The 14933-nt window shown below is 44.1% G+C and overlaps 1 protein-coding gene across 5 annotated transcripts in view; it reads left to right on the forward strand.

Moving 5' to 3' along the window:
- The window catches only part of spata17 (spermatogenesis associated 17), a 44794-nt gene extending 33546 nt beyond the window's left edge, over positions 1-11248 (forward strand). For all 5 annotated transcript variants that reach the window (XM_038702183.1, XM_038702187.1, XM_038702184.1 and 2 more), the window contains exon 10: positions 11106-11248. In XM_038702183.1, the coding sequence (XP_038558111.1) occupies positions 11106-11143 (38 nt within the window). In that variant the 3' untranslated portion in view covers positions 11144-11248. The remainder of the gene's footprint in view (positions 1-11105) is intronic.
- The last annotated feature ends 3685 nt before the right edge of the window (positions 11249-14933 follow it).

Here is a 14933-nt window from a genome sequence, read left to right on the forward strand (position 1 = left end):
ACACCGTGCAGGATGTTTGGCATTTGCCAGAGAACACAAAGATTGGCAAATTCGCCACTGGAGTCCTGTGCTCTTCACAGATGAAAGCAGGTTCACACTGAGCACATGTGACAGACGTGACAGAGTCTGGAGACCCCGTGGAGAACGTTCTGCTGCCTGCAACATCCTCCAGCATGACCGGTTTGGCGGTCAGTAATGGTGTGGGGTGGCATGGAGGACCGCACAGCCCTTCATGTGCTCGCCAGAGGTAGCCTGACTGCCATTAGGTACCGAGGTGAGATCCTCAGACCCCTTGTGAGACCATATGCTGGTGCGGTTGGCCCTGGGTTCCCCCTAATGCAAGACAATGCTAGACCTTATGTGGCTGGAGTGTGTCAGCAGTTCCTGCAAGAGGAAGGCATTGATGCTATGGACTGGCCCGCCCGTTCCCCAGACCTGAATCCAATTGAGCACATCTGGGACATCATGTCTCGCTCCATCCACCACAGACTGTCCAGGAGTTGGCGGATGCTTTAGTCCAGGTCTGGGAGGAGATCCCTCAGGAGACTATCCGCCACCTCATTAGGAGCATGCCCAGGCGTCGTAGGGAGGTCATACAGGCACGTGGAGGCCACACACACTACTGAGCCTCATTTTGACTTGTTTTAAGGACATTACATCAAAGTTGGATCGGCCTGTAGTGTGGTTTTCCACTTTGATTTTGAGTGTGACTCCAAAGCCAGACCTCCATGGGTTGATAAATTTGATTTCTATTGATAATTTTTGTGTGATTTTGTTGTCAGCACACTCAACTACGTAAAGAAAGGAGTATTTAATGAGATTATTTCATTCATTCAGATCTAGGATGTGTTATTTTACTGTTCCCTTTATTTTTTGAGCAGTGTATATATATGTGTATAAGCCATGCAAAAAAAGAAAGGCACTGTATAAAATGCATTGTCATCATGGTTATTTTGAAGCAAAGTCAAGATCAGAGATTTTTTTTCAGGTTTATTTCCAGTTTCCACTCCATGTATACATGGATGTAAGAGAAAACAGGCAGACAAGCAGAATAAGAATGTCTGTGCTTTTAATGGACCGCCTGTCCCTGTGCAGATATGCTCCACTGAACCATACTGTATGTAGTGTGGTATAATCACTGCCTATCTCTGTCTCCTGCCATCACTCTTTCTTTCCCTTGCTGTCTTGTTTATTTGCACACTTGTTCTCTTTTTCTCTGTCCTCTTCATCTGCAATACCTAGCTGCAACTTTTTTCTGCCCACCCCCACCCCCATTTTGTTGAAAACTATTGGTGTGTGTGTGTGTGTGTGTGTGTGTGTGTGTGTGTGTGTGTGTGTGTGTGTGTGTGTGTATTGTGCACTCAGCCATTTGATAGCACACACACACACACACACACACACACACACACACACACACACACACACACACTACAGCCCTCTCATACAGCAGTGTGTTGGTGATAGAAGTCAAACCAGGCTGTGATATGCAGATGGATTAAGATGAAGCTACGGTGTAGACGGACACAGAGGATGGAGCAGACAGCATACATAGACTTACAGGTGTGTTTTGCTGTCAAAAAAGTGAACGAATACATTTTCTAATAGCAGGTAGAAGATGTGTTTTTATTCTGTTACGTTTCCTGTTTCCTCTTACATTTTGTATGTCCTGTTTCTCCTGAGGAATTCTAGTCCATTGTTTTACTCTAAACTCCTTTTTATAATTTTTGATAATGAGATTCCCTCAATTTTTTTTATTGATCTATCGGTCTGTCTGTCTCTCTATTGCTCTATCCCTTTTTCTCTGACCCAAGTGTCTTTTGGTGATACAGGTGTGTATGTGTCACTGTGTGAGAATCTAGTCTTTCCAATGTGTGTGTTTGTGATTTGTATACTTTATTTTGTACACTTGGTAAGCAGGCTGATGTTTATGTGAAAGCCACACTTTTACCTATGCTATTAGATGGTTGATATATATGCACGTCTGTGTGTCTTATTGCAGGCTCATATTCTCACTAGCCAGCACAGGGAGCATGTGCGGGGGGTTGGGGTGGCGGTGGGATCTGGAAAGGGAAGCAATCACAAACACTTAAACCTGCAAATGGCCTTGATATCCTGTGCTAAGCAGCCTGTGTTGACTGATGAGCCTGTTAACCCTGGCTGAAACAACTCCAGTACAGGGGATTAGACAGCAACGCTGGTCCCGGCTGTTCCTGGCCCATTTTGCATGAGAATTGTGCATATTTAATCTAAGGTGTGCTGAGGTGCAAAGACAAGCCCCCCTCTTCTCTGTTTCTCATTATAGATGTGTAATAGCACCCTGAGGCTGGGGGCCTTAATTCACCAGCCCCAACCCCAGTCTTAAACTTACCCTCAATCTCAGCCCCCTCCTTCCCTCAGTGCCTCCTCTGAACCCAAATCAGTCCTAGTCCCAGCCCTCTTCCCAGTCTTTGTCTGTCCTAGTCCTTTCCTACATTGTCCCTTAGTCTTAGCCCTGCAAGTCATGGGCCAAAGCCTTTTTACCCTTTTAAGCGGCTGTTCATTCAGGAAGAAGCCCGGTGTTAAAACAACGCAATGAAATGTGATCCAAGAAGGCCAGTTTGAGTATAGTTGGAATAAGTTTATTGAATAGGATAAACCCCTTGAGATGAACCATCTCGTTTTCGAGGGGGTCCTAATATACAATACAATAAAGAACAAATCAAACACATTACAGTAATAAGACACAGACAATACTACAATCAACACACTACAACAAGTATTTAAGTTAATACAGCCACTTGATAGCCACATAGAGGCTGTGAACAAATACTTGCCCACAAAAACATAACATAGAATAAAGAATATAGTGACTTGTAAATTATATGTAGATCTAGCATCATCTGAAACATGAACAATTAAATTCAAAATAAGACAAAATATTTTTTTTAAATGTGAAATGATGTTAAAGATCGTATGTTTGAAGGTAAGTTATTCCAGTCTGAAGGAGCCTTAAACATAAACGCTGTCTTTCCTATTGCTTTTTTGACTATAGGAGCGAAAAAGAAGTATTGTGTAGAATGCCTCAAATTATGTATTGAAGAACACTGTTACGGTGGTGTGGTGTGGGGACCGACAGAGAGGACACAAATGCAGAGCTCAGAGGGAAGGAGGTTTATTGAAGGAAAAGGGGGGTGAGGGACTGGAGTGGAGGGAGAGGTGGACGCCCGGGGAAACACTGGCACAGGGAAACCGACGGGACTGGGACCAGGGAGCCGGGGAACACTGGGGCCGAAGAAGCGGGGAGGCAAGGAAGGACTGGGAGGACACCGCGAGGGAAGTCCGAGGAGGAGAGGACCGGAGGGTGAGCCCAGCCGACAAAACGGAGGACGAGGGTGAGCGAACCTGGGGGGAAAACAGACAAAGGGACAGGGTTAGTGACAGCAGTGACAAAGCACAGAGAAACTGAGAAACATGAGAGCCTGAACGCTGAGGTGACACCGGGTATAGAGCAACGACGATCAAGCAAGAATGGTGTGGAGAACCGGGGTTGAAATACAGGCAGGGATGAGGTTGACTAGTGGCAGGTGTGGCAGGCTGATGAGGTGGCTGATGAGGTGCAGGTGCGGGTCGTTGGCTGGGCTCAGGAGCAGAGGGAGAGAGAGCACACACCGGGGAGAAAACACAGGGAGGCAGGCAGGGAACAGAAAACCAAGGAAAAAGCAGAATAACTGATAAAAAGGAGAAAAAAAACAGGACACTCACTGTCAGCCGGGCTGCCACCACAACAAATACGGTACCAAAAACTGTTGGCAGAGCTGTCACTCGAGACTGCAAGCCCAGGCAGAGCAATCTGTGTTGACTAAAAGAAAGCTGATGACTCAATGCCACATACATGGATACTGGAATGCTTGGAAATGTACAAGATCAACAGACCACTAATAGCCTTTATCAAGAACTCAATTGGGCTGTGGAAAACAAGTCTGGAAGCCATCTCAAAGCCAATTCAACAAGTCACCATCAAGTGCGGCATATACCAAGGCGATACACTATCCCTGCTGCTGTTCTGCATAGGCCTGAACCCCCTCAGCCAGATCATCACAAAGACTGGCTACGGATACCGGTTCCAAAGTCACCATCAGTCACCTCCTCTACATGGTTGACATCAAGCTGTAGGCCAGAAATGAACGAGACATCGACTCACTGATTCACACTACAAGGATCTACAGCAATGACATTGGAATGTCATTCGGACTGGACAAGTGTGGTTGCATGGTATCAAAAAGAGGGAAAATGATCAGAACCAAGGGGACTGAACTATCAGAAGGCCACATTGCAGATGTTCAGGACAGCTACAAATACCTTGGGGTGCTGCAGGCTAACGGAAACCATGAAGAGGCAGCAAGGAAGTCCGCCACAGCAAGATACCTACAGAGAGTAAGGCAGGTCCTGAAAAGTCAGCTGAATGGGAAGAACAAGATCCGAGCCATCAACACATACACCCTTGCCAGTCATCAGATACCCTGCTGGTATAATAAACTGGCCAAAGGAGGAGATAGAGGCCACTAACATCAAGACAAGAAAGCTCCTTACAACGCATGGAGGGTTCCACCCCAAGAACAGGCACTCAGTACAAGATCAATAGAGGCTGGGGTCTACCACACCAGGCAGGACCCCAGGTGCAGACTGTGCAAGGATGCCTCGGAGACAGTACAGCACATAACAGCAGGGTGTAAGATGCAGGCAGGAAGTGCGTACACGGAACGCCATAACTAGGTAGCTGGCATAGTGTACAGGAACATCTGCCATGAGTATGGGCTGGAAGTCAAAATGGAAGACACCTCCTAAGGTAGTTGAGAATGATCGAGTTAAGATCCTGTGGGACTTCAAGATCCAGACTGACAAACTGGTGGCTAACCAACCAGACATCGTGTTGATCGACAAACAGCAGAAGAAGGCTGCAGTGATAGATGTGGCAATCCCAAGCGACAGCAACATCAAGAAGAAGGAACACGAGAAGCTTGAGAAATACCAAGGGCTGAAAGAGGAGCTAGAAAAGATGTGGAAAGTAAGAGCAACGGTGGTGCCAGTGGTGATCGGAGCACTGGGAGAGTGGCTACAGCATATATATATATACAGTGTTTCCCACAGATAACGGGGGGGGGGTTATGCCGAATATTTATGCCTGCCGAGAATTACGTGAAAATGCATTAAAGTTCTGCTTTTAAACGCTATACTATTTTTTAACAATCGTTAATATATTATTACACTTAGTAAAAGTAGCCTACCATTTCTTGAGATTCAGCAAAAACATGTTGCGTTACCCCTGTTCAAACAATGTGAACAGCAAAGTGTCTGAAAAGGACCTTAAAAAGTGTTGTAATTCGGCAAAACGGATGTTGTAGGCTACCTGCCGAGATTTGCATCCACCTCTTAGTGTAAAAGAGCGTTACCTCCCGCGAGGTGTATGCAATTCACGGCAGGCATGCAGAATTCGGCACAACACCTGCGCTGCAAGATGTCACTGACTTGACGGCGCTGTTTTTATTACCCTATCAAGTCGGCAAAAGTCAGCCAGTTATCTGGAACGCACCTACTGACTATCAGTTACACAGCGTGCTAACTTAAACAGCTGTTTTCCATAGTTAACATAGCTATCCTTATTAGCTAGGCTCCTTACATGCTTGCTAATAACTGTTTTGAAGATGGGTCTCCGACATTGACAGAGTTGTGTTGGACAGATTTGTGCAGCGGTGTTTATGATACTAACCGTTCAATTCACAGACGGGTCTGTTGTCCGTGTTTGCGAGAGAGAGAGAGAGAGAGCGCGACTGAGTGAGAGGATATGTGGAGCGAATATGCGCTGCACAGCGCTGCAATCAAAAATGATTTTAAAATGGGTCGCCAAATTTACTTGGGCCCACTGTTAATCTACCTGGCCGGCCCGCCCAAGTAAAGTCTTTGTGTGGGAAACATTGATATATATATATATCAGACAAAGTACATGCAGACAGAATACATGCAGGCAACAATGGGGCTTGGTAGGTAAAACACAGACCCAACTCACTTATGGTGCTGTGGAAGGAATAAGGGAGTGTTTCTAAGATGGCAATCTCTGGGGCCGAAAAATAATGCCAATTCTGAAGTGCCAAATATTGCAGTTCTTCAAATGGCCACTTTGAGGCTGGCTCCAAATGCGAGTCAGTCACATAAAATGCCCCACTTTAGAAATAAACATTAAAGATTATGTTTTTAGAGTCATGTTTCTCAGTTCTGATGGTGGTTCATGTATAGCACTGCTTTCCTGATTATTACTGTAATTACTTTTTTTTTCACCGTGTACAGACACATGAACTCATTCCTTCAGTAGTTGTGCCCTAGTATGGACTTGCTGCTTATTTTTAAAAACAAAAAACTCTGTTTTTTCATGTTGCTTTAGTTGTGAATTCTGCATCCGTTCCCTGATTAATGCGATTGAGTGTCAATGACAAGAGCTCTCTGAAGCATCTATCCATCTAATTCCATCTATCACTCCATCTCTCTCTCCTCTCATCCCCCTCTAATCCAGCCAACATTTCTCTCTGCAGGACAGAACAATTAATGTGTCTCGTTTACTGGCTCTCTCTTACCCTTATCTTTATCTTTTTACCCCTATTCCCTTTCTTCATATTCCTCTTCAGATGATGTTGCTTTTCTCATGCATTTTGCATGCCTCATATGAGAGAAAAGTATGTATAGAATGACAATGTGTGCATGTGCATAGTTTCAAGAGGGACCCCGTGCTGTGGGTTTAATTTCTTGTTTGTACATGGTTCCAAACATCTTTGGCCGCTGCAGAGCAGGGGAGAGATATTTAGAGAGACAGAGAGGTTGAACAAGACAAAAAAAAGATTGAGAGAAAAGGAAAGAGGGGGGAGAGGGGAAAACAGGATGATAACAAAAGCAGCTCAGATTTCACAGACGCATATTTCATCAATCATGTGAATAAGTCGTGGTGATTATGCATGGCGGTGGCAGGCTGGGGGGGTGATTACCATACACCATAAAGGCTGCTTTCTTATCTCACACACACTGATTAGTTTCTGTCTGCAGATAGCCTCTCACTCTTCACTCTTTTTCACACACACACATAAACACACAGAATCTCAGACATTGCATCTATCTCACAGTCTCACTCTCACACGCATGCACGCACGCACACACTACTGCTAAAATTCCAGGTAAATAGAATTTACCTGGTGACAGTAGGCCAACCCCAAGTGTCTGATGAGAAAAGTTCAAGGAGCTTCTCATTGCTAACTGGTTTTACTTAATCAAGGCATAACCCACCTTCCAGAGAATTGTGGTAAAACCATGAGAAATGCACATTCCCCAAACAAAATGTACATCAGTGGTGGTTATGTGTTCTAAATGGCACAAATTACAAATAAGTATGTCTATATAAGAAAACATGCAACCAGTGTGACAAGAAAGCAGAGTCTAGCTGATAAACTGTTGAGGTTTGCACATTTTATTTTAAGACATCAAAGTGGGGCGTATGATGTATATATATTTTTTACCTTTTGCAGTCATGTTCTAGCAAATTAATTATTATTTGGAGGAAATTGATATTCTTATGTATTAATAAAAAGGCCATTCTTTTGTATCTTAAAATAAGGTTATTTCTAAAAAGGATAAGCATTGTTTTTACAGTTTATACCAGCATGTATGTTGTCTACTGGTGGACTGAGTGGTCGCTATGAAATTGAAACTAACGTGTCTTACTGTCTTATTCTCAGGCTGGTATGTTGTGGTCCTGTTTAGGTACTGTAGGTCATTTTCCTGGAACTGTGGCCTTTACATGATGCAGAACGAGAGTGCGAAAGCGAGGCGGATGAGGAGTTGAAGCTGTGGCAAAATTAGCTACGTATGAAAGGCCTCGCTTTGTATCCCACCAGGGAATTAGAAATTACTCCTTTCTCTTGTGCTTCCCTCTCTCTCTTGCTCCGATATATAATGTAAACTCATTTGGTAACCAGGCTGGAGCTGCGTTGCGCTGTCTGAGTGCCTGCATGTGAGAAGTGCGCCTGGGACACATTAGGGCCTCCTGACAGGGGCCTGGGTGAAATAAGTGAAATTAATGGAGCTCCTTTCATGTCGGACAAGGCCGCAGCACCCCTTTCACGCCGCGTACAGTCACAGAAAAGTCAATACTTTTTTATTACTCCTCGCTTGCCCTACATTCCCTGCTACAAGTGCTCTGCTCACTAATTGGTTTCAGTTTGCAGAGAGGTAGAGAAATGGGAAAGAAAGAGAGGGAGAGGACTCCATCCCAAAGAACACTGAAGCAAATAAATCAATCTCATATTTTTTCACCTCGCTGTCTTTTTTCATTGAGTAACATCATGGCAGAGAGAGGGAGAGACGAGAGAGAGAAATAGAGGAGAGAGGGTAAATGGTTGGTTAGAGCACGCCTGGTCCCCAGGGAGCATAATGATATCGGGGAGCCTGTTAATGGAGACGAGTGGTTAAAGTGGTCTGGGGCCCTGGCCAGGTCACCCCTGGGGGTTTTTAACCAGCAACCTCACCTCAGTTGGCTCCTTGCGCTCTGGGCTCAGAGGCACAATGGAGCATTCCACCAAAATACAATTTCAGGCAAGCGCTTTGATAGATTTGCAGAAAATGGCATTCAACTCAATTATGTGTGTACGCGCAGTCTTCGAAGGAATCAAGGCCTGTTTAACAATTGTTATCTTGTGTTATGGCACATGGTGCTGAATGAACACATCTTTTATGACTGAAGGAGCAATTCAAAATAACAAAAGTACACTTACATCTTGAGAAGGATTTCGAATTTGACTACAGTAGAAACTGTATAAATGTCTGCGTCTGCATTTCTGTGTAGGTCTTCAAGTATACCACACGTGTATAAGTGTGTGTGCATGTCTGTATTGTATGCATGTGTCCTGTCTGCCAGTATGCTATTCACTGTTGTGCTAAGCCTATGTGGCAGTGGGGTTAGCCTCTTTCAGAAACAGCACAGCCACAAATTGATGTGACACTTTGAACCTCCACCCTCCCTCCCCGCCAGCCCACCACCTCCCACCATAGACTATAAACACACACACACACACACACACACACACACCAATCAGCCCCCAGTTAAAAGGAGGTTCAACCAGTTTCGTTTTCTCTCTGCGTCCCAGCTTTCACAGCTCTAGAGTGTGGGCTAGGGTAGGTTTGGGGGGCTACAGCATGTGTGTATGTGTGTGCGCGCGAGTATGTGCATATGTGTGTGAAGGAGCTGTCACACAGGGCTGGCATCACCATCCAGTTTGCCATCTCTTCCTCAGTTTGACAAGTCCCTGCTCCCTACCCCATGGCTAACACACACACATAGACACACACAAACACACACACAGTCTCTCTGTCTCTGTCTCACTCCTCTGTCACACACATATATGTGATCACAGACTGGCATGCACTGTATGAATGCATACAATAAATATACATTTAAAAGCACACACACACATCCAGATGCACAGGCTACAAAATGCTGCATATTACACAATGAATGTGGTGGACAAAACATGGACACTGTGACAGTAACACATCACATAACATCATTGTTACCGAAAAATGTAGCTGAATTTAAACAGGAGTGTGCAAGAGTTTCTGTTTGTGTGGCACCACCGTGTGATGGTTGTGTGTGTGTGTGTGTGTGTGTGTGTTTGAGTGAGATCTTCTCGGCAGTTGTTGGCGTCAGATCGCGGAGGGTTTCTGTTTGTTACAAGGACAGGCTTGTCCCCGCCCCCAGGCGTCGGCATTACAATGATTGTCATGGCGATGGAGTGTGAGTGACAGGCGGGATCACATGTGGTAGCCGGGGAGCAGGAAGCCCGAACCGCCCCAGTCCCTGACATTAGTTTGTCCTTCATCAAAACTTTACACTCGTTTATAACTACTCACTCCCTCTGTTGCAAAATCTCTCTCATTTACTTCTTTTTTTATTACCATCTGTCTCTCTCATGTACTGATCTCTCTTCCTCTTTTTTATTTCTATTTCTCTGGCTCTTTCGCTCTCATTTACATTTCATTTAATGCTCTTACGTCTCCTTTTTTCTTTCTTTCTTTGTCTCTCTGTCATTTACATCTCAATTTATCTCTCACTGTCTTCCTCCAATGACAAGCTTAACATATGTTTTTTTGGGGGGGGAGGTTGGACATCGCACTGCTTTCTAGGTAATCTAAGTGACTGGTTAAGAGAGCTAATAGGAGAACAGGTTGTATCATAAAAGTGGTCCCATAGCCCGCCTATAGAACAGCAAAGTGTGTTTGTGTGTGTGTGTGTCTGTGTGCACAAGCATTTTTGTGTTAAGTTCATATGCCTCAGCAGTGTTTTTTTTTTTGTCAAGATGTTTGTGTTGATGCAAACTTATGCCTGTTTGTGTGTGTACACAAATACATGTGTATGTGTGTGTTTTCGTGAGAGAGAGCTAGAGCTTTTTGTGCATCGCAGCAGAAAAGGAGGTCAGGGTTTGCATGGAGACTCAGGCATTCATCATTAGCCTTCTGCCGCTGCCGGTAATGTTGCCCGTTACAACCGTGATTAAGAGCCCCGCTTAGTTCCAGCAGCCGGTGCAGACGCATAAAAACACAGGAACACACACTCACGTGTGGTACCAACAACGTCTCTTGTACTCGGTGGTTGAACAGAAAACTCTCTCTTTTACACCATCACCCAGTTCAGCATGCGTTTGTGTGTGTGTGTGGGGGGGGGGGTTGTAGTTCGGGGGCTGTGCTGTACATGGTCTCTAACTGCGAGGAGGCTTCAGGGCCCGATGAGAAACCTGTCACAGTCACTCATGAAAAGAGCAATTCACCGCTCCCCACACACACACGCGCACACACACACACACACACACACAGCAGGAAGTTGCACGCGGTCTTGGTGAGTGTATTTGTGAATAAAAATGTATTCATTCCCATTTATGAGCCTCAGTGTTCTTCAGCTAACTATGGTTTTGCCTTATGTTTGAACTATTTTAACTAAATCAAGGCAAAACATACTTAATGTCCCCCCTTTTCTGTATTTTTCTCTCTGTCCCTCCTTTTTGTGTCCTCTCTGCTTTACCTCTCCTCCCCTCCAGCTGTTCAAGACAGTGTTCACCACCTACAACGTCTTTGATACGTTTCCTCCTGTGTACTCCAAGTCAGGCACTCCAAGAATGACACACCTCCTCCTGGCCTGAGAAAATGAAGAGAAGTACAAATAAAGCAAAGATTTATTGTATTTATTATATTGTTTTTATTTCACACTCCAGCTGCATATTCGTTTGGCTCTATGGGGTTGCACTGTGCTCCTCATGTGAACAGACAGGCAGACAAGCACACTGTAAGTAAACACCAGGCACTCTATGGGTAGTAACCATGGAAAATGGCTTTTCCTCCCAATTTATCCCTGCCGCTACAACTGTTTTCTTAATAGGCTGTAAAAAAAATTAAGATTAAGATCTTCCAGAAATTATTGAAAAAGTCTATAACTAAATACACTGAACAAAATTATAAACACAACACTTTGGCCTCTATTCATCATGAGCTGAACTCAAAGATCTAAGACTTTCTCTATGTACACCTCACCTTTGGCGAGATAATCCATCCACCTCACAGGTGTGGCATATCAAGATGCTGACCAGACAGCATGGGTATTGCACAGGTGTGCCTTAGGCTGGCCACAAGAAAAAGCCACTTGAAAATGTGCAGTTTCACTGGGGGGCCGGGGGGGTCGGGAAACCAGTCAGTGTCTTGTGTGACCGCCATTTGCCTCACGCATAGAGTTGATCTTGTTGTTGATTGTGGCCTGTGGTTGATCTACTCCTCTTCAATGGCTGTGCGAAGTTGTTGGATATTGGCAGGACCTGGAACATGCTGTCATATACGCCAATCCAGAGCATCTCAAACATGCTCAATGGGTGACATGTCCGGTGAGTATGCTGGCTATGTAAGAACTGGGATGTTTTCAGCTTCCAGGAATTGTGTAAAACAATGGGGCCATGCATTATCATACTTGAACGTGAGGTGATGGTCGTGGATGAATGGCACAACAATGGGCCTCAGGATCTCGTCACGATATCTCAAAATGGCATCAATAAAATGCACCTGTGTCCATTGTCCATAACACAGGCCTGCCCATACCATAACCCCAGTGCCACCATGGGCCACTTGATCCACAACGTTGACATCAGATAATCGCTCACCCACACGACGCTGTCTGCCATCTGCCCTGTACAATGAAAACCGGGATTCATCGGTGAAGAGAACACCTTTCCAAGTGCCGGACACGATCGAATGTGAGCATCTGCCCACTAAAGTCGGTTATGATGATGAGCTACAGTCAGGTTGAGATCCCGATGAGGACAACGAGCATGCAGATGAGCTTCCCTGAGACGGTTCCTGACAGTTTGTGCAGAAATTCTTTGGTTATGTAAACCAACTGATGCAGCAGCTGTCTGGGTGGCTGATGTCAGACGATCTTGGAGGTGAAGATGCTGGATGTGGAGGTCCTGGGCCGGTTGGATATACTGCCAAATTCTCTGAAACACCTTTGGAGATGGCTTATGGTAGAGAAATGAACATTCAATTCAAGGGTAACAGCTCTGGTGGACATTCCTGCAGTCAGCATGCCAATTGCACGCTCCCTCAAAACTTGCGACATCTGTGGCATTGTGCTGTGTGATGGAACTGCACATCCTTTTATTGTGGCCAGCCTAAGGCACACCTGTGCAATACCCATGCTGTCTGGTCAGCATCTTGATATGCCACATCTGTGAGGTGGATGGATTATCTCAGCAAAGGAGAAGTACTCACACAGATTTTGAGAGAAATAGGCCTTTTGTGTACATCAAGAAAGTCTTAGATCTTTGAGTTCAGCTCATGATGAATGGGGGCAAAAACAAAAGTGTTGCATTTATAATTTTGTTCAGTGTAATATAACTACTAACTTCCAAAATATTTCTGTTAAGAAGTAAGTTTACACGTGAGTTTAGTTTAGTTGAGTATGCTAACTAGATCTCTGTTGGTGTTTAGTTTAGCTTTGGACTGGTGTTAAAGAGTGGTGCTTCAGCTGTGTAAATTATTTGATTATTTTTTAAGAATAAGACAAAGCACTAAAGGTCATTGTGGGCACATCCTATCCTGACTTCAAGAAGGGTACATGTTTATGCATAACTATATAACTGTTAAGGAAACACTTAATAATTCAGGAAACTCACAGACAGCAAGAATCAGTCTCTCGTCCATTGATGCACTGTGCGTTCCATAGTAAAAAAAGTTCCTAGACAACTCTGGCAGTGGGCGGGCGTGTGCATGAGACGTAGTTGTGTCTTAGGTCTGTTGATTCTGTATCATAACAGAGTTTGTGTCAGGAGAGAAACACCCATATCACATTCATTATTTTTAATAGCAGACATTCAGTGTCGTCTCCAGCAATAAAAGGCCAAATATCTTGATAAAGCAGCACTGGTACTTCATAATAATTTGGCGATTTTACAACCATAAATGTATTGTTAACACAGTCAACAAAATCATTTATAAACATTTTTAAATACTACGATCAGTTTGGATGAGGAAGTATTATAAATATAGTATTTTTATGACATGATACAGGATGCCAGGGTTTTGTGTCTTTATAGATGTCACATAAATTTGAGACCACACCATGCTAAAATATCATTTTATAATTACATAATTAGGACATGAATTTGATGAATCTATCTATTATTTTCATGAAAAACTGTTTGGTCTATGAAATGTAACAATTTCTTACATACGCAGTTAAATGCAGATCAGCGTGTGCTTCAATGCAAGTCCATTAAAAGTAAAACATGTTACACGACTATTCTCCAGTACACCATGCTTTATTTATCAGTGGGGGTGAAGGCAAGAGAGCCAAAAACCTTTGTTGAATAACGATGGTCTAATGGTTAATGAAATGTCCCAGAGCCCACCTTCAAAGCTCTTGGTTTTGTCTGACCAATACACAGAATACTAAGAAAACCATAAAATGTTCACTTTTGATAGGCTAAAACCAGTGACTGGTCAACATCAACTTATTGTTTCAGCTCTAAAAAATATGTTAATATCTTCCACAAATGTATCATCTTTCTCTATTCTGACACCTTTTGAAATACTTTTGTAACTGATTAAAAATTACAGTCTAAATTATTTAGACCGGCATTGAACTTTTCCTGTAAGTGAAGACTTCAACTGACACCTTCTCCTATGAGGCCCTGAGGGAAGAACTTCCTCACATAGTTGTCTGTTTTGATGGTGAACTATAAAGTGAGTCTCTGCTTTCATCACTTTCTGTCTCTGGCACAGCCACAGACACAGGACACCAAAGTTTTATCATAAAATCTACACAATCTTCCACAATCTTCATTTTTTTCATCCACCTATTATTCCTTTCTTTATTTCCTTTCTGCGCATCTCTTCTCTCTTCTCCTCTCCCTCTCCTCCATGTTGCTGGCATCCCCCCGGGCCTGTTCTATAAGGCGTGGAAGAGGAGCAGAGACAGAGCATTTAGTAATGGCTTCTTAATGGGCTTGTCGACAGCCACATTAGAGCGCACAGGCAGCGGGTGAGGCCGGGCAACGATATGCCAAGCCAGATGCCATGCCAGCTGTGGCACTCCGCTCTCTCACTCACACTCTCATTTGTAATCACATTTCTCATACGGATGGACGCCATGTGCGTAAAAGAGAGAAAGCAGACAGACAGGCATTTCCCCTCTCATCTCCTGTCAGTATATTCTTCTTGTCGGCTCTATCCTTATTTCTCTGTCCTGTTTATTTTTATATGGGTCTGCTGCACTCAGCTCTTTAAATGTACGGCCTTAGGCAGCAACAGAAGTGTTTTAATGTTTTTTGCAGGGATGTAGCGGTATGAAAATGCAAACATAAACTGTCATTATTGAATGC

Source organism: Micropterus salmoides, unplaced genomic scaffold (assembly GCF_014851395.1).
Source record: "Micropterus salmoides isolate LMB-PRFRI ecotype aquatic unplaced genomic scaffold, ASM1485139v1 Ms_hic_scaffold_6, whole genome shotgun sequence".
Lineage (NCBI taxonomy): Eukaryota > Metazoa > Chordata > Actinopteri > Centrarchiformes > Centrarchidae > Micropterus > Micropterus salmoides.